This window comes from Barbatula barbatula (assembly GCF_947034865.1).
Source record: "Barbatula barbatula genome assembly, chromosome: 20".
NCBI lineage: Eukaryota > Metazoa > Chordata > Actinopteri > Cypriniformes > Nemacheilidae > Barbatula > Barbatula barbatula.
The window spans coordinates 761222-783976 of record NC_136783.1 but is presented as its reverse complement, the minus strand read 5'-3'; the positions used below and the strand labels follow the sequence as shown (position 1 = coordinate 783976).

The following is a 22755-nucleotide window of genomic DNA, read 5'->3' as shown; positions in this document are numbered from 1 at the left end:
TGCCAAGTTGTTTGGAGGTTTGTCCATGTTGTTTTGAGAATGTAATTTCTGTTTCAAGAAATGAGCCAAACCAATGGAGAAAAACTGTAAAATGGACAATGTATTCAGGGATGGGCAGTATTTCAAACACATGTATTTGAAATACAAAATACAATTTTGATACTATTTAAACCTTAAAATGCACAGGGCCTGTTGGCAGGTAAACACTTAATATTTGTTTTGTTAAAAGTAAATAATTTGGATGTCACCATCTGTCGTGAATCACAGTGGAATGTGTGTGGAAGAACCCAAGTGCAAGGCAGCGGGGATGAAGGGGTTAACAAACAGACTTTAATAAACAACATAAACACCCACGATGGGGAAAACACTAACAAACAAGATACCAAAACAGAAAGCAATCACTTCCCACATGGGGGGCAAAAATAACCAAACACAAAACTCACTAGGTAACTTAACATAATCATACAGCAGCCCAGAACAAGAACAAAGGAACTCTTACGTACAGGGCAGGAAACATGTACCAGGAACGAGCACAAGACAATAGACAAGAGGGCATTAAATAGGGAGACTAAAAATGAGAGTTTGATGGTGTGCGAGAGAGAGTTTGATGGTGAGAGAGAGAGTTTGATGGTGAGAGAGAGAGTTTGATGATGAGAGAGAGAGTTTGATGGTTAGAGAGAGAGAGTTTGATGGTGCGGGAGAGAGTTTGACGGTTAGAGAGAGAGTTTGACGGTTAGAGAGAGAGTTTAATGGCGGGAGAGAGTTTGACGGTGCGAGAGAGAGTTTGATGGTGTGCGAGAGAGAGTTTGATGGTGAGACAGAGAGTTTGATGGTTAGAGAGAGAGTTTGATGGTTAGAGAGAGAGTTTGTTTAATGGTGTGCGAGTGAGAGTTTGATGGTGTGCGAGTGAGAGTTTGATGGTGTGCGGGAGAGAGTTTGATGGTGAGAGAGAGAGTTTGATGGTGAGAGAGAGAGTTTGATGGTGTGCGCAAGAGAGTTTGATGGTGCGAGAGAGAGTTTGATGGTGCGAGAGAAAGTTTGATGGTGCGAGAGAGAGTTTGATGGTGTGCGGGAGAGAGTTCGATGGTGAGAGAGAGAGAGTTTGATGGTGCGAGAGAGAGTTTGATGGTGCGAGAGAGAGTTTGATGGTTAGAGAGAGAGTTTGATGGTGCGAGAGAGAGTTTGATGGTGCGAGAGAGAGTTTGATGGTGCGAGAGAGAGTTTGATGGTGCGAGAGAGAGTTTGATGGTTAGAGAGAGAGTTTGATGGTTAGAGAGAGAGTTTGATGGTTAGAGAGAGAGTTTGATGGCGAGAGAGAGAGTTTGATGGCGCGAGAGAGAGTTTGATGGCGCGAGAGAGAGTTTGATGGCGCGAGAGAGAGTTTGATGGTTAGAGAGAGAGTTTGATGGTGCGAGAGAGAGTTTGATGGTGCGAGAGAGAGTTTGATGGTGCGAGAGAGAGTTTGATGGTGCGAGAGAGAGTTTGATGGTTAGAGAGAGAGTTTGATGGTTAGAGAGAGAGTTTGACGGTTAGAGAGAGAGTTTGACGGTTAGAGAGAGAGTTTGACGGTTAGAGAGAGAGTTTGATGGTGCGAGAGAGAGTTTGACGGTGCGAGAGAGAGTTTGACGGTTAGAGAGAGAGTTTGACGGTTAGAGAGAGAGTTTGACGGTTAGAGAGAGAGTTTGACGGTTAGAGAGAGAGTTTGACGGTTAGAGAGAGAGAGTTTGATGGTTAGAGAGAGAGTTTGACGGTGCGGGAGAGAGTTTGACGGTTAGAGAGAGAGAGTTTGACGGTTAGAGAGAGAGAGTTTGATGGTTAGAGAGAGAGTTTGATGGTGCGAGAGAGAGTTTGATGGTTAGAGAGAGAGTTTGATGGTGCGGGAGAGAGTTTGACGGTTAGAGAGAGAGAGTTTGATGGTGCGGGAGAGAGTTTGATGGTGCGAACGAGTGTTTGATGGTTAGAGAGAGAGTTTGATGGTGCGGGAGAGTTTGACGGTTAGAGAGAGAGTTTGATGGTGCGGGAGAGAGTTTGATGGTTAGAGAGAGAGAGTTTGATGGTGCGAGAGAGAGTTTGATGGTTAGAGAGAGAGTTTGATGGTGCGAGAGAGAGTTTGATGGTTAGAGAGAGAGTTTGACGGTTAGAGAGAGAGTTTGACGGTTAGAGAGAGAGTTTGACGGTTAGAGAGAGAGTTTGATGGTGCGAGAGAGAGTTTGACGGTGCGAGAGAGAGTTTGACGGTTAGAGAGAGAGTTTGACGGTTAGAGAGAGAGTTTGACGGTTAGAGAGAGAGTTTGACGGTTAGAGAGAGAGTTTGACGGTTAGAGAGAGAGAGTTTGATGGTTAGAGAGAGAGTTTGACGGTGCGGGAGAGAGTTTGACGGTTAGAGAGAGAGAGTTTGACGGTTAGAGAGAGAGAGTTTGATGGTTAGAGAGAGAGTTTGATGGTGCGAGAGAGAGTTTGATGGTTAGAGAGAGAGTTTGATGGTGCGGGAGAGAGTTTGACGGTTAGAGAGAGAGAGTTTGATGGTGCGGGAGAGAGTTTGATGGTGCGAACGAGTGTTTGATGGTTAGAGAGAGAGTTTGATGGTGCGGGAGAGTTTGACGGTTAGAGAGAGAGTTTGATGGTGCGGGAGAGAGTTTGATGGTTAGAGAGAGAGAGTTTGATGGTGCGAGAGAGAGTTTGATGGTTAGAGAGAGAGTTTGATGGTGCGAGAGAGAGTTTGATGGTTAGAGAGAGAGAGTTTGATGGTGCGGGAGATAGTTTGATGGTTAGAGAGAGAGTTTGATGGTGCGATAGAGAGTTTGATGGTGCGAGAGAGAGTTTGATGGTTAGAGAGAGAGAGTTTGATGCTGCGGGAGATAGTTTGATGGTTAGAGAGACAGAGTTTGATGGTTAGAGAGAGAGAGTTTGATGGTGCGGGAGATAGTTTGATGGTTAGAGAGAGAGAGTTTGACGGTTAGAGAGAGAGAGTTTGATGGTTAGAGAGAGAGTTTGATGGTTAGAGAGAGAGAGTTTGATGGTGCGAGAGAGAGTTTGATGGTGCGAGAGAGAGTTTGATGGTGCGAGAGAGAGTTTGATGGTTAGAGAGAGAGAGTTTGATGCTGCGGGAGATAGTTTGATGGTTAGAGAGACAGAGTTTGATGGTTAGAGAGAGAGAGTTTGATGGTGCGGGAGATAGTTTGATGGTTAGAGAGAGAGAGTTTGACGGTTAGAGAGAGAGAGTTTGATGGTTAGAGAGAGAGTTTGATGGTTAGAGAGAGAGAGTTTGATGGTGCGAGAGAGAGTTTGATGGTGCGAGAGAGAGTTTGATGGTGCGAGAGAGAGTTTGATGGTTAGAGAGAGAGAGTTTGATGGTTAGAGAGAGAGAGTTTGATGGTGCGAGAGAGAGTTTGATGGTGCGAGAGAGAGTTTGATGGTGCGAGAGAGAGTTTGATGGTGTGCGCAAGAGAGTTTGATGGTGCGAGTGCGACTTCTTCCCCACACGGATAGCCCTTATGGGTGCTCCCTGGGTAACCGAGCGGTGCATGGTGCATCCCGTCATCCATGCACGGATGCTGGGGGTTCGGTGGGCATGGACTCGTCCACGGGTTCAGGGGCCGCCGGCCTATTCACTGGTCGGAAAGTACCCTCCGGCCGTTGTTTGTCATATCCACCCCTCCGGAGCGCCATCCTCTCTCTCTTTCCAGCGTCTCGGGCGGCGAAGTTTCCGCCAATTCCACCGCCTCGATCAACTCCTTCATCGTCCTCGGGTTCGTCATGCTCACCGGCCGTTGGAGGTGTCAGGGTAGGGCCATAGGAGACGGTCAGTGCAGTCGGAATCGGCCGCCAGCAGCCAGAGATGAACCAGGCACGTCAGTTGAGCGACCTGCTGCCGTACCGGCTCTCGTTCCTTGTAGCTCCACCCGTGAAATTGTTGAGCTGCACAGGGAGGCGACAGTCCCCCTCGTGCTAGGATCTCGCTTTTCAGCACACGGTAATCATCAGCCTGGGCAGTTGGTCGGGCGTAATAGGCTCGCTGTGCCTCTTCCGTCAAGAAGGGTGCTAGGATGTGCGCCCACTGGTCACTCCTCCACCCTTTCCTGTTGGCGATTACTTCGAAGGTGTGTAAGTACGCCTCAACGTCATCTTGGGCTGACATCTTCGTCAGTTGCATGGTAGCCTGGTGACGTGGTTCGGCTAGCGGAGCTCGAGTCGCGGTTGCCTAGAGCTGTTTGATCTCTCGGCCTGCTCACTCTGGTCGAAACACTGCTGCTGGCGGACTGACACCTCTGTGAGTCGACGTAAGATTTCCTCCATTTTGGTCGCGGAGAGAGAGTGTGTCCGTACTTCTTTCGACGGAAAAAAAACACAGATGTTAGGAAAACAAAAATATATATATTTTTTTTTTTGCTGGCTCGGAGGTCTCTTACCACTATGCCCGCATTCTCCACCACTTGTGGCACTACGGACACAAGACAGCAGGTGTAAACAACCCCGGAGGGGAAAGACTCAATCCACCGGTGACAACCCGAGGTGCTCGTGTTCAACCAGGTGCCAGTCCTTGCTCGTGCAAATGATTCCTTCATGGTTTCTTTACTCGCTGGACTCTAAAGGAAGAGAAGACAAAGTGTTAGCTATGAGGAGTACAAGCTCCCCGAGTGGTGTGTGCGTGCAGTTTATATGCCCGGCAGCTAATCGGCATCAGGTGTGGGCAATCAGCATTAGCTGCCGGGCTGTTTCCCAGGTGATGCTGATCCTGGATCTGTACCCTCCACCACAGTTATCCTAAATATAACTAAACAAATCGCACTATAAATGTCATTATATCACCAAATATCCACTTTCTCAAAATCAAACTCCTCTAACAAAAACCCACGAGGTCAAGATGCGTTGACTTCACTTTTATACAGATGTGAGATTGTGTGGTCTGTACCTGACCGTGTCAATCAAACACTGATTCGGTGGACCATACCACCTGTCGAAACACATCGAGGCTTCATTTAGCCGTAGTCACGTGACACGGGTGTTTTGATTCACGCTTCGGATCAGTGTTTCCAAACATCTGCGCTTCGGGATCTCACAAAGCTTAGGAACGTCTTTTTCGCGTCAGCCATTCCTAGTTAATAGTTAATTCTTGTTTAAGTGTAGTTAGTCTTAGTCCTGTCTTGTCATGTTATTGTTTCCCTCTGTTTTGTTATGTTACACCTCGTGGGTGTTTGTTTTGTGTTATTATTAAAGTGTTCTGTTCACCCTTCACCCGCTTGTCTACACCTGGGTCCTCTGTCTGTGTCTCACCCCCGTGATCATGACAACACCTGCAGTCATAACAACAATGGAGTTGAAGAGACCTCATCCGATCACATCATTTAAAAGAAATGAATAGAAAAGATGGGTCTCTCTATAGAAATATGAAGTAAAAGTGTGTCAGTTTATCTGTACCTTCCCATTTGTGCTCATTTCTGGAATCAAAGATTTAATGAATGCTGTTTTAATGATGTCCTGTGATCTCAAATAAATGACGCATCTGCACTTTAAATTGTAGTAGGATATTAAGTTTCTTAGTGTGGTGTGAAAGCAGCTTTAGTTTCATGGGGATTAAGTTCACTTTTAGATCTCATAGCTTGAGTTTGATTTGGTCTTTAACAGGTCACCAAAACAACATCCACTGCTTGGCCACAGCGGTGAATCATCTGGCAGCTGCCATGTTCACTGTCCAGCGGAAGAGCATCCAGATGCACCTAGAAGAGTTTCTTAAGGTGAGTGAACATTTGGTCCAACTTCATTGGGTTTTACACTGCTAGACTCATGAGTCGCTGGCTGAATTAGATATTTTCACCAACATTTGTTGATTGTGTAGGTGGCATCTTCAGTTTTACTGCAGCTTGGTCAGAGTGAGGAGCGAGTAGAAATGAAGAACCGAGATTCAGTGTATCTCCTCCTACACATGGTAATAAACCAAACCGTTAACTATAACAAAGCTTAAATATAAAACTCATACCACTCTCTCTTTATTTGATATATCTTTTGTATGGTTTAGATAGTGCAGGAGTCACCCTTCCTCAGTCAGGACGTTCTGGAGAAGCGTTTCCCATATGTGCTTCTGCGAAATGCTTACAGAGAGGTGCACCAGACCTTCATCCACACCATGTAGTGATGTATCATCAATATAATGAAAACAACCTGCACACAATAATTACCATTAATGTTAATAAGCGGTGCTTTAGGAAATGTGCAGGTTTTTTTTCATTGTTTAGTCTGCTCCTTCACCTTGCATCTCAAAAAGGTTTGCAATTATTTTACCACTTTATGTATCATCAATGACCATTATTATGACTTGTTTAATGTAATAACAATGCTCATTTTCACTGTTAGATTTAAACTAGATAATGGTGGACCTGAAAAAGTCAACTGTAAAGAATATTAAAATTCAGGAAAATGAACTTAAACTTGTGTTATTAGGCTGTAGACCAGAGATGTTCAAACTGTGGCCTGCAATACTGTTTTAAATGTGCAATATTACATTTGACTGCATTAAGTTACAATTTCGGTCAAAATGACTCATTTTTACGCAAAAACAACGAAATGCAATAGATGGTGCTACCCTTCACAACATCTATTCAATTCACTGCTTAGAGTTTGGCATGAATTAATGAAAGATGAGCGGTGCAAAAATATGAGTCGCAATAGAATGGAAAGTAAATACTTTATCAGTATCACACGTGATTGTATGTATGATTTTCCTAGAAAATGTAACTTACATTTGCGGTAAAACCATAGTAACAACAAATGTACTAAGGTGGAAGTGGTCTCTTGTTTTTTATTTCGGCTACAGTTTGACCATTTGTCAACAATGGTAAAGAAATGAAGTGGACCTGCCGTGCTTTCAATTATTTTTGTACTAATGGTGAATAACTGATATCAGTGCTTTCTACATTTGCTAATCATTGTTGTTTGCAACAAAATGGAGATTACTGTAGGCTATAAATGTTCAAAATGTATGCAGAATAAATAACATCTTAACAAAATGACAAGTTTTGTTTGTCTATGACAAGATCATGAGAAATGTTGTTGTTTTCTTTGGTGTGTAAAGGGGACCCTGGAAAATACACTCTGAACGATATTTTAAAGCAGCTGGATATTCCCATCAAACTTTTTCCACGGAGTGATATTTCATTGATGAAGAGGAAAAGTGACATAGGCAAGGCAAGGCAAGTTTATTTGTATAGCACATTTCATACACAATGGCAATTCAAAGTGCTTTACATAGAAGAAATAAAAAATATCCATTTGATAAAACAGTTAAGAAATAAGAAAAATAAAATTAACCAGTTAAGAATAAAAAATAAAATAACATAGTTTAGAAGAAATAAGAAAAATAAAAATTAACCAGTTAAGAATAAAAAATAAAATAACATAGTTTAGAAGAAAACAGGGACTGCTGCCCGGGTGGTTGTGGAGGCAAAAACTCGGGCCTGGGAGGAGTTTGGTGAGGCCATGGAGAAGGACTATCGACTGGCCTCGAAGAGATTCTGGCAAACCGTCCGGCGCCTCAGGAGAGGGAAACAGTGCCCTACCAACGCTGTTTACAGTGAAGGTGGGAGGCTGTTGACCTCAACTGGGGATGTCGTCGGACGGTGGAAGGAGTACTTCGAGGATCTCCTCAATCCCACCGTCACATCCTCCATTGAGGAAGCAGAGGCTGAGGGCTCAGAGGTGGACTCGTCCATCACCCAAGCCGAAGTCACTGAGGTAGTCAAGAAACTCCTCAGTGGCAAGGCACCGGGGGTGGATGAGATTCGCCCTGAGTACCTTAAGTCTCTGGATGTTGTGGGGCTGTCTTGGCTGACACGCCTCTGCAGCATCGCGTGGCGGTCGGGGACAGTGCCTCTGGGATGGCAGACCGGGGTGGTGGTCCCTCTTTTTAAGAAGGGGGACCGGAGGGTGTGTTCCAACTACAGGGGGATCACACTTCTCAGCCTTCCCGGGAAAGTCTATGCCAGGGTACTGGAGAGGAGAATACGGCCGATAGTAGAACCTCGGATTCAGGAGGAACAGTGTGGTTTTCGTCCAGGCCGTGGAACGCTGGACCAGCTCTACACCCTCTACAGGGTGCTGGAGGGTTCATGGGAGTTTGCTCAACCAATCCACATGTGTTTTGTGGATTTGGAGAAGGCATTCGACTGTGTCCCTTGTGGCATCCTGTGGAGGGTGCTTCGGGAGTATGGGGTCTGTGGTCCTTTACTAAGGGCTGTCAGGTCCCTGTACGGCCGAAGCAGGAGCTTGGTTCGCATTGCCGGCAGTAAGTCGGACTTGTTCCCAGTGCATGTCGGACTCCGGCAGGGCTGCCCTTTGTCACCGGTTCTGTTCGTAACTTTTATGGACAGAATTTCTAGGTGCAGCCAGGGGCCGGAGGGTGTCAGGTTTGGGGACCACACGATCTCGTCTCTGCTATTTGCGGATGATGTTGTCGTGTTGGCCCCTTCAAACCAGGACCTTCAGCATGCACTGGGACGGTTTACAGCAGAGTGTGAAGCGGCTGGAATGAAAATCAGTACCTCAAAATCCTAGGCCATGGTCCTCAGTCGGAAAAGGGTGGCTTGCCCACTTCAGGTTGGTGGAGAGTTCCTTCCTCAAGTGGAGGAGTTTAAGTATCTTGGGGTCTTGTTCACGAGTGAGGGAAGGATGGAACAGGAGATTGACAGACGGATCGGTGCAGCTTCTGCAGTAATGCGGTCGATGTACCGGTCCGTCGTGGTGAAGAAAGAGCTGAGCCGCAAGGTGAAGCTCTCAATTTACCGGTCAATCTACGTTCCTACTCTCACCTATGGTCATGAGCTTTGGGTCATGACCGAAAGGACAAGATCCCGGATACAGGCGGCTGAAATGAGCTTCCTCCGCAGGGTGGCTGGGCGATCCCTTAGAGATAGGGTGAGAAGCTCGGTCACCCGGGAGGAGCTCGGAGTAGAGCCGCTGCTCCTCCACATCGAGAGGGGTCAGCTGAGGTGGCTTGGGCATCTGTTACGGATGCCTACTGGACGCCTTCCCAGGAAGGTGCTCTGGGCCCGTCCGACCGGGAGGAGACCCCGGGGAAGACCTAGGACACGCTGGTGGGACTATGTCTCCCGGCTGGCCTGGGAACGCCTCGGTGTCCCCCCGGAAGAGCTGGAGGAAGTGTCTAGGGTGAGGGATGTCTGGGCATCTCTGCTTAGACTGCTGCCCCCGCGACCCGGCCCCGGATAAGCGGTAGAAAATGGATGGATGGAGTTTAGAAGAAATAAGAAAAATAAAAATTAACCAGTTAAGAATAAAAATAAAAATAAAATATAGTTTAGAATAGATAATAAATAAAATAAAGTACAGCACAAACAGTCGGACGGTCAGAGCTGCATAAGCTGCTTTTTCCAGGCCTGGAAATCTGGGCAGAGAACGGGTTACAATTCTGCCGTGTCGTGCCGAGTTGAAGAGAAATTGGTAAGAAAAAAGCTGTCATGTGCCCTACGGAGTTCACATATTCTGTAACGATTTGTAGAAGTTGTGTGGCACAAATCACATGATTGACAAAGCAACTTGAATAAACATTTACACACAGCAACCCCTTGATAAAAATTCCTGCAGCTGAGCTGAGCTTGATGTTGTAGGCAGTGCCTCAGATGGGTATATTAAACAACATCCCAACATTAAACACCCCGAAGGACACTCACAGAGAGAGTTAAATGAGATCACTTAAAACTCACAATTAAGTCAATGTTAAAAACTGTAAAACACACTTCTTACCTTATGATGCTCTTGACGTATTTTAGCTAGAGTCGTTAAACCCCCTGAGCTGATATTAAAGTCACTTGTAACCCACTGCTTCGCGGGGCTTATTGCTTTTATAAAACGGTTATTCCATATACGTAGCAAGTGATATTTAAGCTTATATAATGCGGACAGTTGTTATAAATGGGGGTATTTTATAATGGCTTAGAACTCGCCTCAACTAATCAGAATCAAGCACCAGAACTGACTGTTTTATGATCAGTTTTTTAACAATGTCTATGTGAACATGCATATGAGGCAGTTATACCAGAAATGTAAACAAATACTTTTATTAAAACACTACATTGATGATATTTTTGTACTGGTTCAAGGTTTTAATTTTTGGGATCTTAAACTCCTTTCATCAGTACTTGAATTCTGTAACAGACCAGCTTAAGTTCACAATGACCTAACATTTATGTGTGTGTTTTATTTCTACACTATTCAGTTTCTTTGTTAAAATGGTACTGGACTGTTAAATAACCCACTGTACCTTTATCAAACCCCTACTAAATACACTTGTCCACCAGACAAGTCAGGCAGCAAAAAACTAAAGTTATAGTCCATTGGTCCAGTCTCTGATTGTATACAATAATGAGAATAAAAAAAATGTCTGCAACTGACTGAATTAAAATCATTTATTTATGATGGTACTGTATATACAGTAGGCTAGACTTATCCAAATGAGTGTAAAGTGATGGCTGTGTTCAAATTGTTGCAAAAAAGAACTAAAAAATAAATCCTGACTGCCCTAAAATTTTAACCAAGCGACAACTACTGGAAGTTAAATATAAAACACAAAATTCCAAGGTTACCAGAGCAGGCAGGACGCAATCCATGCCCAGACCTGACAAATGCTGTGATGATAGAGCTGGACAAAGGACATGGCGACTCTACAAAATGATTCATGATAATCTTAAATCAAATTATTTTTTTATTTTGCCTTGTTGTGTAAGCACTGTCGAGCTTGTGCAGAGGGGAACTGGAATCCCCTGGTTAGGCCTGGTTTCCCTCTTAGGTTTTTTTTCTCCTCCAATGGAGTTTTGGGTTCCTCGCCACCGTTTGCATACTGTTTTGCACTGTTTGCCTGGTCGGGGGGGCTGCTAGAATTTTATAGTCTTATTTAATTAACTCTGCATATAGGAATTTATAGTGTGTCTGATATTTGACCTGTGTTTTGACTTCCATAACCTTTTATGTTTTACTTATAGTCAATGTTTTCTTGTACAGCTGCTTTGTAACAATGAAAATTGTAAAAAGCGCTCTTTTAGAAATATGCTCTTTGAAGACTCCTCTGACAGCTACTGAAACACCCAGGGGAAATCGTAAACGCCCGCTCTTCATCGTAGACCCAGTTGGAGAAATTGAAGATCGCTCAGCATAAGCCTTGCAGGTTCCGAAGAAGAAAAAGGTGAATGAGTGGGCATCTTCCCTTTTATACCCATATGTACGGGGCGGGGACTGGCGTGCCGTGCCATTCGCCAAGTATATTGGCCTTGTCAAAAGTATAATTGGAGGTGATAGGTTCTCAAGTCAAACCCCATTTTGTCAGTCTCGACACAATGTCGAGAGACTGGCAGAAGTATAGACAATTCTCTTTCTGTCAGTCACAAGCAACCCCACTGTAGTACCTCTGCTTCCCCATTGGAGGTGCACTCCCGCTGTATGGTGAAAGGGTTTGGAATCCAGACTGAATCCAGCCGTGGGTAAAATTTAGAGACCATTTCAGGGAGCGTTTTTTCCTTATTTTAAAATGTACTGTTTGGGTAAAATTATCGTTTTGGTTTTATTCTCTAAACTAATAACAATATATCTCCCAAAAGATGCTCTGTATTTTCTCAGACCTCAAATGCTGTAAAGAAAACGTCTCGGTTACGTATGTAATCTCTGTTCCCTGATGGAGGGAACGAGACGTTGTGTCGAACCGACAGATGGGATTTGCCCTATCTGTCGGTTCGACACAACGTTGAGAGATCGACAGAAAGGGAACAAGTTCATATTCACTGGCACTTGACTGGAATGACCACAATGTACTACTTGCACGCAGCCTTGTGACGTACTTCCTACTTGAAATCGCTCTGGTTATGTATATTTTCAATGGGGCGTTGTTCCCTGTGAAACCCAAATGGTTAAAAATAAGATTTTATGCACATACATTATCAACGACATAAGAATAAATATTCTTAGCATCACTAGGTACATCATCTTCAAAAGATCTGAGAAAGCAATGGCTGGTGAACGAAAGCATTTCACTGTTTCTCTTCTCTCCGTTGGAGACCACCAAACGCTTATCACAGGAGATTAACAGGGAATCATAGCAGTTTAGATTAAACCACTAAAGCCTTCAAATAGGAAATAGAAATAGAGCACAGACCTGACGAACATACACAACACGTTTTTATTAAAAGACTACGTTGTGTCGTTTTTTTATTGACAAATGTAATGCTACCAATGTAAATGCATTTTCTGTCAATAACTATAGAAAAGAGTAGTCGTAACCTATAAGGATAAATTCCACAATATTTTGCGCAGTAAATGTTTTTATTTACAATTAAATCTGTTCTATCTGCACACCTTCGCTTAATAGGACTAGGTGTTAAAATCCCACTATTTCAGTACAGTTGAATTGCCCAATAGGACATTTCCCACACCTTATACATGACAGCAATCAATAATATGAGTTTAGGAAAAGAAGTTCTGAGGTTTCACTGGGCATCTTCTGTGTTTGGAGGACTAATGATTCTAGAAATACATACTTACCTTTCCTTGCCATTATCAGAGGGACATCTCATGAGTTGTGATCCCACTTTCATCACATCCATTATCCTTTGCTACTGATAATGCCCTTTGTATGTATAACTGTATAAAATTGCTATTTTAAAATAATCTTTTTTTAAATACTTTGCATTGTAAATGAACGAACTTTATTATTATTCAGCAGATGATTATATTTTTGTAAAATATAAGAAGGAGGTGAACTTCTGCTTATTCAAGATCTGTAATAAAATCCCACATTAAAACTTGGGGAAAATATAGAATATAAATAATCGAACATGATCTCAGCATGGAGATACGCTGAACACTGTCACCAGAGCCGCATCGAGGAGAACGCTGAAGACCATGTGAAAGTAGTCTACACATCTTGAAATGCTTATTTGAAAGGAACATTTGGAATGGTCGCTTATTTTTTCCACAGCTGTAGTTCATGAAGATTTTTGTTTCTGTAAATGAGACTGCAATTGTGCAGCATCTACCTCTTTAAAGTATTTTAGCTAGTAAAAGAATTGATCAAAAGTTCTCAGGACTGTTATCTGGGGTTATAACAGAGTTTCCAGCTGGTGCTGCTAAACTCATTAATTGCTGGATTGAAATAATATTATAATTAAGACATTGCATGCAAAATATTATTTTACAGGATTATAACATATCAAAGACCAAATTCAAATAAGTAATCTAGTAAACAAAATGTAATCTGTGGCATAGTTTATTCACTCAATCATGAAGCACCGCATTGATGAATAAATGTGTGATTTCAGGAGCAATTCAACCTAAAAACTGGCACCTCAAATATGACATTGGCAACAAAGGAAGATCTCTAAAAAAAAAAGCTGAATTATTAAGTACACCTAAAAAAGTATTTATGACAATGAATGCTTTAATTGAATGTACAGTAACCACTATCAGATTTTTACTGTATATTATTAAGTGAATCACTTTTATTAGTACAACTGGGATTGGTTCTTCCACTCTAAATTGTGCCTCAAATAGGGAGATACACGAAGCCAGTAAAGAAATTCAAACTCATGTAATTATTTCAAAATCTACACTCAAACTTACACTCCACATATTCAAAGACCAGTTATTGTTTCTAAGTCAAATTAAGACCATAACAAATCACATTAAATGTTATCAAGAAACACAAAAATATCACAACAAAGCTGCTGATGTGACAGTATGTATTATGCTCATAGATGTGTATCGTTACTTCTTTTCCTTCTTCTTGTCCTGAAAAAAAATAAGAATTATTGAAATATAAAAACGTGAGTCATTCATTCAATGCAGGGACATGACGGAGTGCTCCACATACCTTTTCATTCATGGCAAGGATTATAAGAAGTTTTCTGAAGATGGCCACAAAGTCCATGAAGAGATCCACACAATGCCTTGATATAATACAAATGAGTGAAATTACAGTGAAATGAGGCGAATCACGCCCACTGAGGGGCAGAAAGCTGTAGTCACTGCTGCATTCAGTCTATGTTACATATTACACATCCCATGCTCTGATGAAAATATCATGAATTAACCGGTTGTAATTCGACCTTGCCAAATAAAAGTCATGGTCTGCAGAAATGCACCTCGAATTCTACCACAATTTGGACTATTTTTAACAAAAGCCTTTAAGCATGTGCTTTGTTTTTTAAACGTATATTAATATAGGAAGGGTGCTGGGAGAGATCCCCCATTTTCTTTAACATTCTTAGGCCTGATTCACATTTTGCGTCTTCCGTGTGCATATTCATTATATTAAATGTAGATCTTCTTTTCAGGCGCGTCGGCGCCGCATCAACATGAAAAAATGTCAACTTTTCAGAAAGCCGCAAGTGCACTACAGGTCATGTGACAAGAAATAACCAGCCAATATAGACAAGCTCAATGAAGATGGTGACACAGAGGATCACAGCATAACTAAATCTTGTAGCAGAGTTATTGCAAGGCGTTTTCAGTGCATATACAGTGGGTACAGAAACTATTCAGACCCCCTTACATTTTTCACTCTTTGTTACACTGCAGCCATTTGCTAAAATCATTTCAGTTCTTTTTTTTCTCATTAATGTACACACAGCACCCCATATTGACAGAAAAACACAGAATTGTTGACTTCTTTGCAGATTTATTAAAAAAGAAAAAACTGAAATATCACATGGTCCTAAGTATTCCGGCCCTTTGCTGTGACACTCGTATATTTAACTCCGGTGCTGTCCATTTCTTCTGATCATCCTTGAGATGGTTCTACACCTTCATTTGAGTCCAGCTGTGTTTGATTATACTGATTGGACTTGATTAGGAAAGCCACACATCTGTCTATATAAGACCTTACAGCTCACAGTGCATGTCAGAGCAAATGAGAATCATGAGGTTGTGGTCTGATGAGACAAAGATAGAACTTTTTGGCCTTAATTCTAAGCGGTAGGAGAACCAGGCACTGCTCATCACCTGTCCAAAACAGTCCCAACAGTGAAGCATGGTGGTGGCAGCATCATGCTGTGGGGGTGTTTTTCAGCTGCAGGGGCAGGACGACTGGTTGCAATCGAGGGAAAGATGAATGAGGCCAAGTACAGGGATATCCTGGATGAAAACCTTCTCTAGACAACAAGACAATGACCCTAAGCACACATCTAAAATAACGAAAGAGTGGTTTCAAAACAACTCTGTGACTGTTCTTGAATGGCCCAGCCAGAGCCCTGACTTAAACCCAATTGAGCATCTCTGGAGAGACCTGAAAATGGCTGTCCACCAACGTTCCCATCCAACCTGATAGAACTGGAGAGGATCTGCAAGGAGGAATGGCAGAGGATCCCAAAATCCAGGTGTGACAAACTTGTTGCATCTTTCCCAAAAAGACTAATGGCTGTATTAGATCAAAAGGATGCTTCTACTAAATACTGAGCGAAGGGTCTGAATACTTAGGACCATTAGTTTTTCTTTTTTAATAAATCTCAAAAAATGTCAATATGGGGTGCTGTGTGTACATTAATGAGACAAAAAAAGAGCTAATTGATTTTAGCAAATGGCTGCAATATAACAAAGAGTGAAACATTTAAGGGGGACCCGATAACGTTTTTATTTTAAAGCCCCGACCCGATAACGTTAGACCCGAGTCCGACCCATCGTATATATTTGTTAAACCCGACTAGACCTGAATGTAAACCGACGTGTATTAATGAAATTGATATGGCAATGAACACGTTGATCCTCTTGTTTTGCTCTGGCAAATTGCGCAAACTGAGGCTAAATGGGTTGTGCCAGTTTTAGCCGAATCAAATCTAAATAAGTGACGACATGGCAACCACTCGCACGAACATTCTGTCTCAACAATGTGTCCCAAACCGCGTAGTACTGAAATGTGCGCGTCTTTTAATATCTACTTCTGGTCGCCTGGTGGAAGTATTTTTTTCCTGAATACGATGATAACTACATCGAGTGCAAACCCCTGCAGCGTTGGAAACTTCGGGATTTCAATTCTAAGGTGATTTCAGATCGCCGCGACTTTCAGAAGATTTGCGTGGCTTTCAACCGTTCGGCTGAGGGTTGGAGGAGAGTTGGTAACTACACGCACACACACAAGCGACGCGCTGTTATTGTACAGGATAGTTCGGGTCTTCCTCGGGTCAATTAAGCAAAACTATTTTTTACTTTATATTACCCGACTCTCTTCCAACCCCCTTCCTTGAACCGCCACCTTAACGTGGTGGAGGGGTTTGAGTACCCGAGTGACCCTAGGAGCTATGTTGTCGGGGGCTATATGCCCCTGGTAGGGTCTCCCAAGGCAAACAGGTCCTAGGCGACGGGTCAGACTAAGAGTGGTTCAAAAACCCCTTATGATGTTGAAGATTACAAGGACCGTGACGTCGCCCGGTATGGCGCAACCGGGGCACCACCCTGGAGCCAGGCCCGGGGTCGGTGCTCGTAAGCGAGCGCCTGGTGGCCGGGCCTTTCCCCACGGGGTCCGGCCGGGCTCAGCCCGAAGGAGCGACGTGGGGCCGCCTTCCCGTGGGCTCACCACGTGCGGGAGGGACCATAGGGGGTCGGTGCGTAGTGGATCGGGCGGCAGTCGGAGGAGAGTGCCTCGACAGCCCGATCCCTGGACACGGAAGCTAGCTCTAGGGACGTGGAACGTCATCTCGCTGGCGGGGAAGGAGCCTGAGATGGTGCGTGAGGTTGAGAGGTTCCGACTAGAGATAGTCGGGATCACCTCTACGCATGGCTTGGGCTCTGGAACCACACTCCTCGAGAGAGGATGGACACTTCATCACTCTGGAGTTGCCCATGGGGAGAGGCGGCGGGCTGGTGTGGGTCTGCTTATAGCCCCCCAGCTCTCCCGCCATGTGTTGTTTGTGCTTACGGGCCGAACGGCAGTGCAGAGTACCCGACCTTCTTGGAGTCTCTGGGAGGGGTGCTGGAAAGTACTCCGACTGGGGACTCTACGTTGTCCTACTGGGGGACTTCAACGCCCATGTCGGCAACGACAGTGACACCTGGAGGGGCGTGATTGGGAGGAACGGCCCCCCTGATCTGAACCCGAGCGGTGTTCAGTTATTGGACTTCTGTGCTAGTCACAGTTTGTCTATAATGAACACCATGTTCAAGCATAAGGGTGTCCATCAGTGCACGTGGCACCAGGACACCCTAGGCCGCAGGTCGATGATCGACTTTGTGGTCGTTTCATCTGACCTGCGACCATATGTTTTGGACACTCGGGTTAAGAGAGGGGCGGAGCTGTCAACTGATCACCACCTGGTGGTGAGTTGGATCCGATGGCAGGAGAGGAAGCTGGACAGACTCGGCAGACCCAAACGTACTGTAAGGGTCTGCTGGGAACGCCTGGCCGAGTCTCCTGTCAGAGAGATCTTTAACTCCCACCTCCGGCAGAGCTTCAACCAGATCCCTAGGGAGGCTGGAGACATTGAGTCCGAGTGGACCATGTTCTCCGCCTCCATTGTCGAAGCGGCCAATCGGAGCTGTGGCCGTAAAGTCTCCGGTGCCTGTCGAGGCGGGAATCCCCGAACCCGGTGGTGGACACCGGAAGTAAGGGAAACCGTCAAGCTGAAGAAGGAGTCTTATCGGGCCTGGTTGGCTTGTGGGACTCCTGAGGCAGCTGACAGGTACCGTCAGGCCAAGCGGACTGCTGCCCGGGTGGTTGTGGAGGCAAAAACTCGGGCCTGGGAGGAGTTTGGTGAGGCCATGGAGAAGGACTATCGACTGGCCTCGAAGAGATTCTGGCAAACCGTCCGGCGCCTCAGGAGAGGGAAACAGTGCCCTACCAATGCTGTTTACAGTGGAGGTGGGAGGCTGTTGACCTCAACTGGGGATGTCGTCGGACGGTGGAAAGAGTACTTCGAGGATCTCCTCAATCCCACCGTCACGTCCTCCATTGAGGAAGCAGAAGCTGAGGGCTCAGAGGTGGACTCGTCCATCACCCAAGCCGAAGTCACTGAGGTAGTCAAGAAACTCCTCAGTGGCAGGGCACCGGGGGTGGATGAGATTCGCCCTGAGTACCTCAAGTCTCTGGATGTTTTGGGGCTGTCTTGGCTGACACGCCTCTGCAGCATCGCGTGGCGGTCGGGGACAGTGCCTCTGGGATGGCAGACCGGGGTGGTGGTCCCTCTTTTTAAGAAGGGGGACCTGAGGGTGTGTTCCAATTACAGGGGGATCACACTTCTCAGCCTTCCCGGGAAAGTCTATGCCAGGGTACTGGAGAGGAGAATACGGCCGATAGTAGAACCTCGGATTCAGGAGGAACAGTGTGGTTTTCGTCCAGGCCGTGGAACGCTGGACCAGCTCTACACCCTCTACAGGGTGCTGGAGGGTTCATGGGAGTTTGCTCAACCAATCCACATGTGTTTTGTGGATTTGGAGAAGGCATTCGACTGTGTCCCTCGTGGCATCTTGTGGAGGGTGCTTCGGGAGTATGGGGTCTGTGGTCCTTTGCTAAGGGCTGTCAGGTCCCTGTACGGCCGAAGCAGGAGCTTGGTTCGCATTGCCGGCAGTAAGTCGGACTGGTTCCCAGTGCATGTCGGACTCCGGCAGGGCTGCCCTTTGTCACCTGTTCTGTTCGTAATTTTTATGGACAGAATTTCTAGGCGCAGCCAGGGGCCGGAGGGTGTCAGGTTTGGGGACGACACGATCTCATCTCTGCTATTTGCGGATGATGTTGTCGTGTTGGCCCCTTCAAACCAGGACCTTCAGCATGCACTGGGACGGTTTACAGCAGAGTGTGAAGCGGCTGGAATGAAAATCAGTACCTCCAAATCCGAGGCCATGGTCCTCAGTCGGAAAAGGGTGGCTTGCCCACTTCAGGTTGGTGGAGAGTTCCTTCCTCAAGTGGAGGAGTTTAAGTATCTCGGGGTCTTGTTCACGAGTGAGGGAAGAATGGAACAGGAGATTGACAGACGGATCGGTGCAGCTTCTGCAGTAATGCGGTCGATGTACCGGTCCGTCGTGGTGAAGAAAGAGCTGAGCCGCAAGGCGAAGCTCTCAATTTACCGGTCAATCTACATTCCTACTCTCACCTATGGTCATGAGCTTTGGGTCATGACCGAAAGGACAAGATCCCGGATACAGGCGGCTGAAATGAGCTTCCTCCGCAGAGTGGCTGGGCGATCCCTTAGAGATAGGGTGAGAAGCTCGGTCACCAGGGAGGAGCTCGGAGTAGAGCCGCTGCTCCTCCACATCGAGAGGGGTCAGCTGAGGTGGCTTGGGCATCTGTTACGGATGCCTACTGGACGCCTTCCCCGGAAGGTGCTCCGGGCCCGTCCGACCGGGAGGAGACCCCGGGGAAGACCTAGGACACGCTGGTGGGACAATGTCTCCCGGCTGGCCTGGGAACGCCTCGGAAGAGCTGGAGGAAGTGTCTAGGGTGAGGGATGTCTGGGCATCTCTGCTTAGACTGCTGCCCCCGCGACCCGGCCCCGGATAAGCGGTAGAAAATGGATGGATGGATGGATTACCCGAGACCCGAAGACACTAATAATATACCCGACCGTGTCCGAAGCTCCCGTGAATCTTTTAGACCCGAACCCGCTCGGGTCTCAGGCCGGACCTCGGGTTTTCGGATCTAAGTGGACCCGTGAAGACCTCTAGTCTGAATACTTTCCGTATCCACTGTAATCTATAAATCCTTTGTTTATACCTCCTCGTCTGAAAGGCTATCGTCCCACGGTTGCTTAGAAACGACAGATGCCAGGAGATCGCAAAGTCCAGGCGCTTTGGGGGAAAAAAGGAGAACGCAGTGCAGCTCGTGTTTTCTCTCCGGCTTTAGACGTGAAATATGAATCGGGCCTTAAGCAGATGTACAAATTTAAAGATTAATTTATGGCAAGGTTCAACACTGCAAACATTAAAGCAGACCTGTTAACGACGGGGAACCAAAAAGACGACACTGTTAGCGGTTATCTTGATTCTGGTTGGCCAGACGAATAGTTGCTGGAACAAAGACGTTTAAGACGCTCAAGAGTAGACCCCCCCACACAGAAAAAAACTCTTCGGATGTATGCGATTTAAGTAAATGACCTACATTTCGCCGAAAAGCAACTAGATTGCAGGTATGATTTAAAACATATGATTTTCCTTTTGAGAAACGCTTTTGGGTTTTTAAAGACATAGAACATGAGTGACTCCAACACGAAAGTCATTCTGAGCAAAATGAGACTCTTACCAGATGTAATCTTTGTCTCCCATCTCTGCCTTCTCAATAATCAGCTGAGTATCGAACAGCACAAAGCCACACATAACAGCCAGACCCAGATACACATGAGCCTACGACAAAACAAACTACTCATGAAACATCTGCTTCACACAGTCATGTACCAGGGTTATAAGAGTTGACTAAAGAGGTCTGGTCTGGTTCATAAAGTACAGTGTGAGTGCAGGCTAGCAGGGGCTCGAAGATCTTATACCTTAAAGAGAAGAGCTGAGCTGAAGAACATGTTGAAGAGCGACACCAGCAGAAGAACAGTCAGGCCTGACATCAGTGTGCCTTAAAAACACAAAACAAATCAATCAACATGAAATGTTCATATATGCAACCAGAATCCAACCATTTTGTCCACAGCCAGAACATCGTCTCAATAACATTGGGAAATTGGGTGGCAACATAAGGCTGGAAGTGTGTTGCGAATCATTGCATTTCATTTGTATTTACACAGTGGGGCAACTTTCTAATTGGGGGTTGTATATGTGTGTATATATATATATTTATGAATTTTTGAAAGATTAAAAGGAGCTATTCAGATATTTACCACCAAGGAAGAGATAACTCCTGCGCTGGGCATATAGGGCACTCAATGTGAAACAGGTAAAGATGACAGAGGTGCCCAGAAATGCAGTTACAATAATACTGTAAATACAAACAGAGCACTCATGTCACATATACTGCATTTAATATCATTTGAAACACACATTACTTTAATGGAATAAGTTAATGGCTAAACGTAACTACATGCATCCCAGTTGAAATGCTTCAGGTTGAGACTTTACCCCAAAAAACTCAAGTTTACCCTGAGATGAGGGCAAATTACCTGGGGTTGATGGCAATGACAAAGTCCATGAGTGGGCCGAGTCCCAGACCTGTTCAAAGAAAGCATGACAGATCACGAAAGGAATATCAGTCAAGTTCCTCAGATTTAGAGAGATGGTACAAACATTTCACCTGTTAAGAAAGCAAAGGCAGCCAAGATGGCCAACCTCTTCTTCTCAGTCTGAGGGCTGTGAGGGATCATGGCGAGCCAACCCATCAGGGCCAGTGACCCCAGCATTATCAGGCCTCCCTAGAAGACAAAACATGAACACAGACAGCGGTACGTGTCACAGACGCAGATCTTTTGAAAGGTTTGCACTAATACCACGCTTTTCATATACAGATGTGGCAGGGCTTTTTCTGCACATAGCAATAGTGCTACAGAGATGTTGTAGCACAGGTCAAACAGTTCTAGCACAAGTATAAAACATCGGTTATCAACTTCATCACAACAGATATAAGACATTCATCTTATATACAGATTGATAAATTAGGGCCATAGGATTTTGACTTAACCTACTTTTTTTTTTAACTATACATCAGTAATACAGTGGGGCAAAAAAGTATTTAGTCAGCCACCAATTGTGCAAGTTCTCCCACTTAAAAAGTAAAAAGGCCTGTCATTTTTTATCATAGGTACACATCAACTATGAGAAAATCACATTTTCTGATTTTTAAAGAATTTCTTTGCAAATTATGGTGGAAAAGAAGTATTTGGTGAAGACCTGTAACTTCTTCTTTAAGAGGCTCCTCTGTTACCTGTTTTAATGGCAACTGTTTGAACTGGTTATCAGTATAAAGACTGTTTTTATACTGTGAAGGCTGTGAGCACTTCTGTACATGTGCTTTTTTTTCCTTTTTTATTTTTAATACATTTGCAAAGACTTCAAACAAACTTCTTTCACGTTGTCATTATGGAGTATTGTTTGCAGAATTTTGATGAAAATAATGAATTTAATCCATTTTGGAATAAGGCTGTAACATGACAAAATGTGGAAAAAGTGAAGCGCTGGGAAAACTTTCCGGATGCACTGTACTTGACTTTCCACACACAAACACATCCGCAAGCTTCTTGAACATACTCAATCACAGATAAGCACAGATAGACGAGTTAAAAACATGCGCAGTACGTCACTGAGTGGATTCGGCTGATTCATCATTGTTTTGTTGCACGTGTCCGCCCGCACGATCTCAAAAAATGGGCTGCACGCGGACGGGGTGTGCGGATGACCGCAGACCCTCATGATGACCAAAATTACGTTAATATAATTGCGGACTATACTCACCTTTTAGGCCCATCCAATAATGCCCTATTGTCCTTACATCATACACATTCTCACCTGAAAAAGTCTTGTGATGAAATAGATGTACGAGCCTGCTGCGGCCACCAGCATACAAACAGCCAGACTGGAGTAAACATTCTTCAGGTGCTGCTGGGTCGAGCGAGAACTAACCACACAAACACAGAGATATTAGCATGACATGTTAAATGTTTTCAGAAAGAGCACAAGGAAGCACATCTGGCCCAGCTGTTTTTTCTTTTACTAAATGAATGCCTGGTTTCACAAACTGTCTGTTTGTTCTGTTGTCTCTCCCGTTATTAATTCTGGCTGTGTACTGATTTTCTTTCTCACTTTTCCTGAAACTCTCCTTGTTCTACGCTCCTCCGATGAGAGATGT

General features: G+C 44.8%; 2 protein-coding genes across 4 annotated transcripts in view; one reads left to right on the top strand and one right to left on the bottom strand.

Annotated features, from left to right (window-relative positions):
- Positions 1 to 7035, top strand: part of nckap1l (NCK associated protein 1 like) — a 75435-nt gene extending 68400 nt beyond the window's left edge. Inside the window, exons 29-31 of the mRNA XM_079483291.1 lie at positions 5625 to 5734; positions 5836 to 5925; positions 6016 to 7035. Of these exons, the coding sequence (XP_079339417.1) occupies positions 5625 to 5734; positions 5836 to 5925; positions 6016 to 6129 (314 nt within the window). The 3' untranslated portion in view covers positions 6130 to 7035. The remainder of the gene's footprint in view (positions 1 to 5624; positions 5735 to 5835; positions 5926 to 6015) is intronic.
- A 6207-nt stretch (positions 7036 to 13242) lies between these two features.
- Positions 13243 to 22755, bottom strand: part of tegt (testis enhanced gene transcript (BAX inhibitor 1)) — an 11350-nt gene continuing 1837 nt past the window's right edge. The window contains exons 2-9 of one of the 3 annotated variants that reach the window (XM_079483187.1): positions 22416 to 22595; positions 21208 to 21325; positions 21077 to 21125; positions 20798 to 20895; positions 20456 to 20535; positions 20215 to 20315; positions 13864 to 13939; positions 13243 to 13781 (exon numbers count right to left, since the gene is read on the bottom strand). In XM_079483187.1, the coding sequence (XP_079339313.1) occupies positions 13758 to 13781; positions 13864 to 13939; positions 20215 to 20315; positions 20456 to 20535; positions 20798 to 20895; positions 21077 to 21125; positions 21208 to 21325; positions 22416 to 22469 (600 nt within the window). In that variant the 5' untranslated portion in view covers positions 22470 to 22595 and the 3' untranslated portion in view covers positions 13243 to 13757. Of the gene's footprint in view, positions 13782 to 13863; positions 13940 to 20214; positions 20316 to 20455; positions 20536 to 20797; positions 20896 to 21076; positions 21126 to 21207; positions 21326 to 22415; positions 22693 to 22755 lie in introns of all 3 variants that reach the window. The other 2 variants (XM_079483188.1, XM_079483189.1) reach the window with 2 other exon arrangements.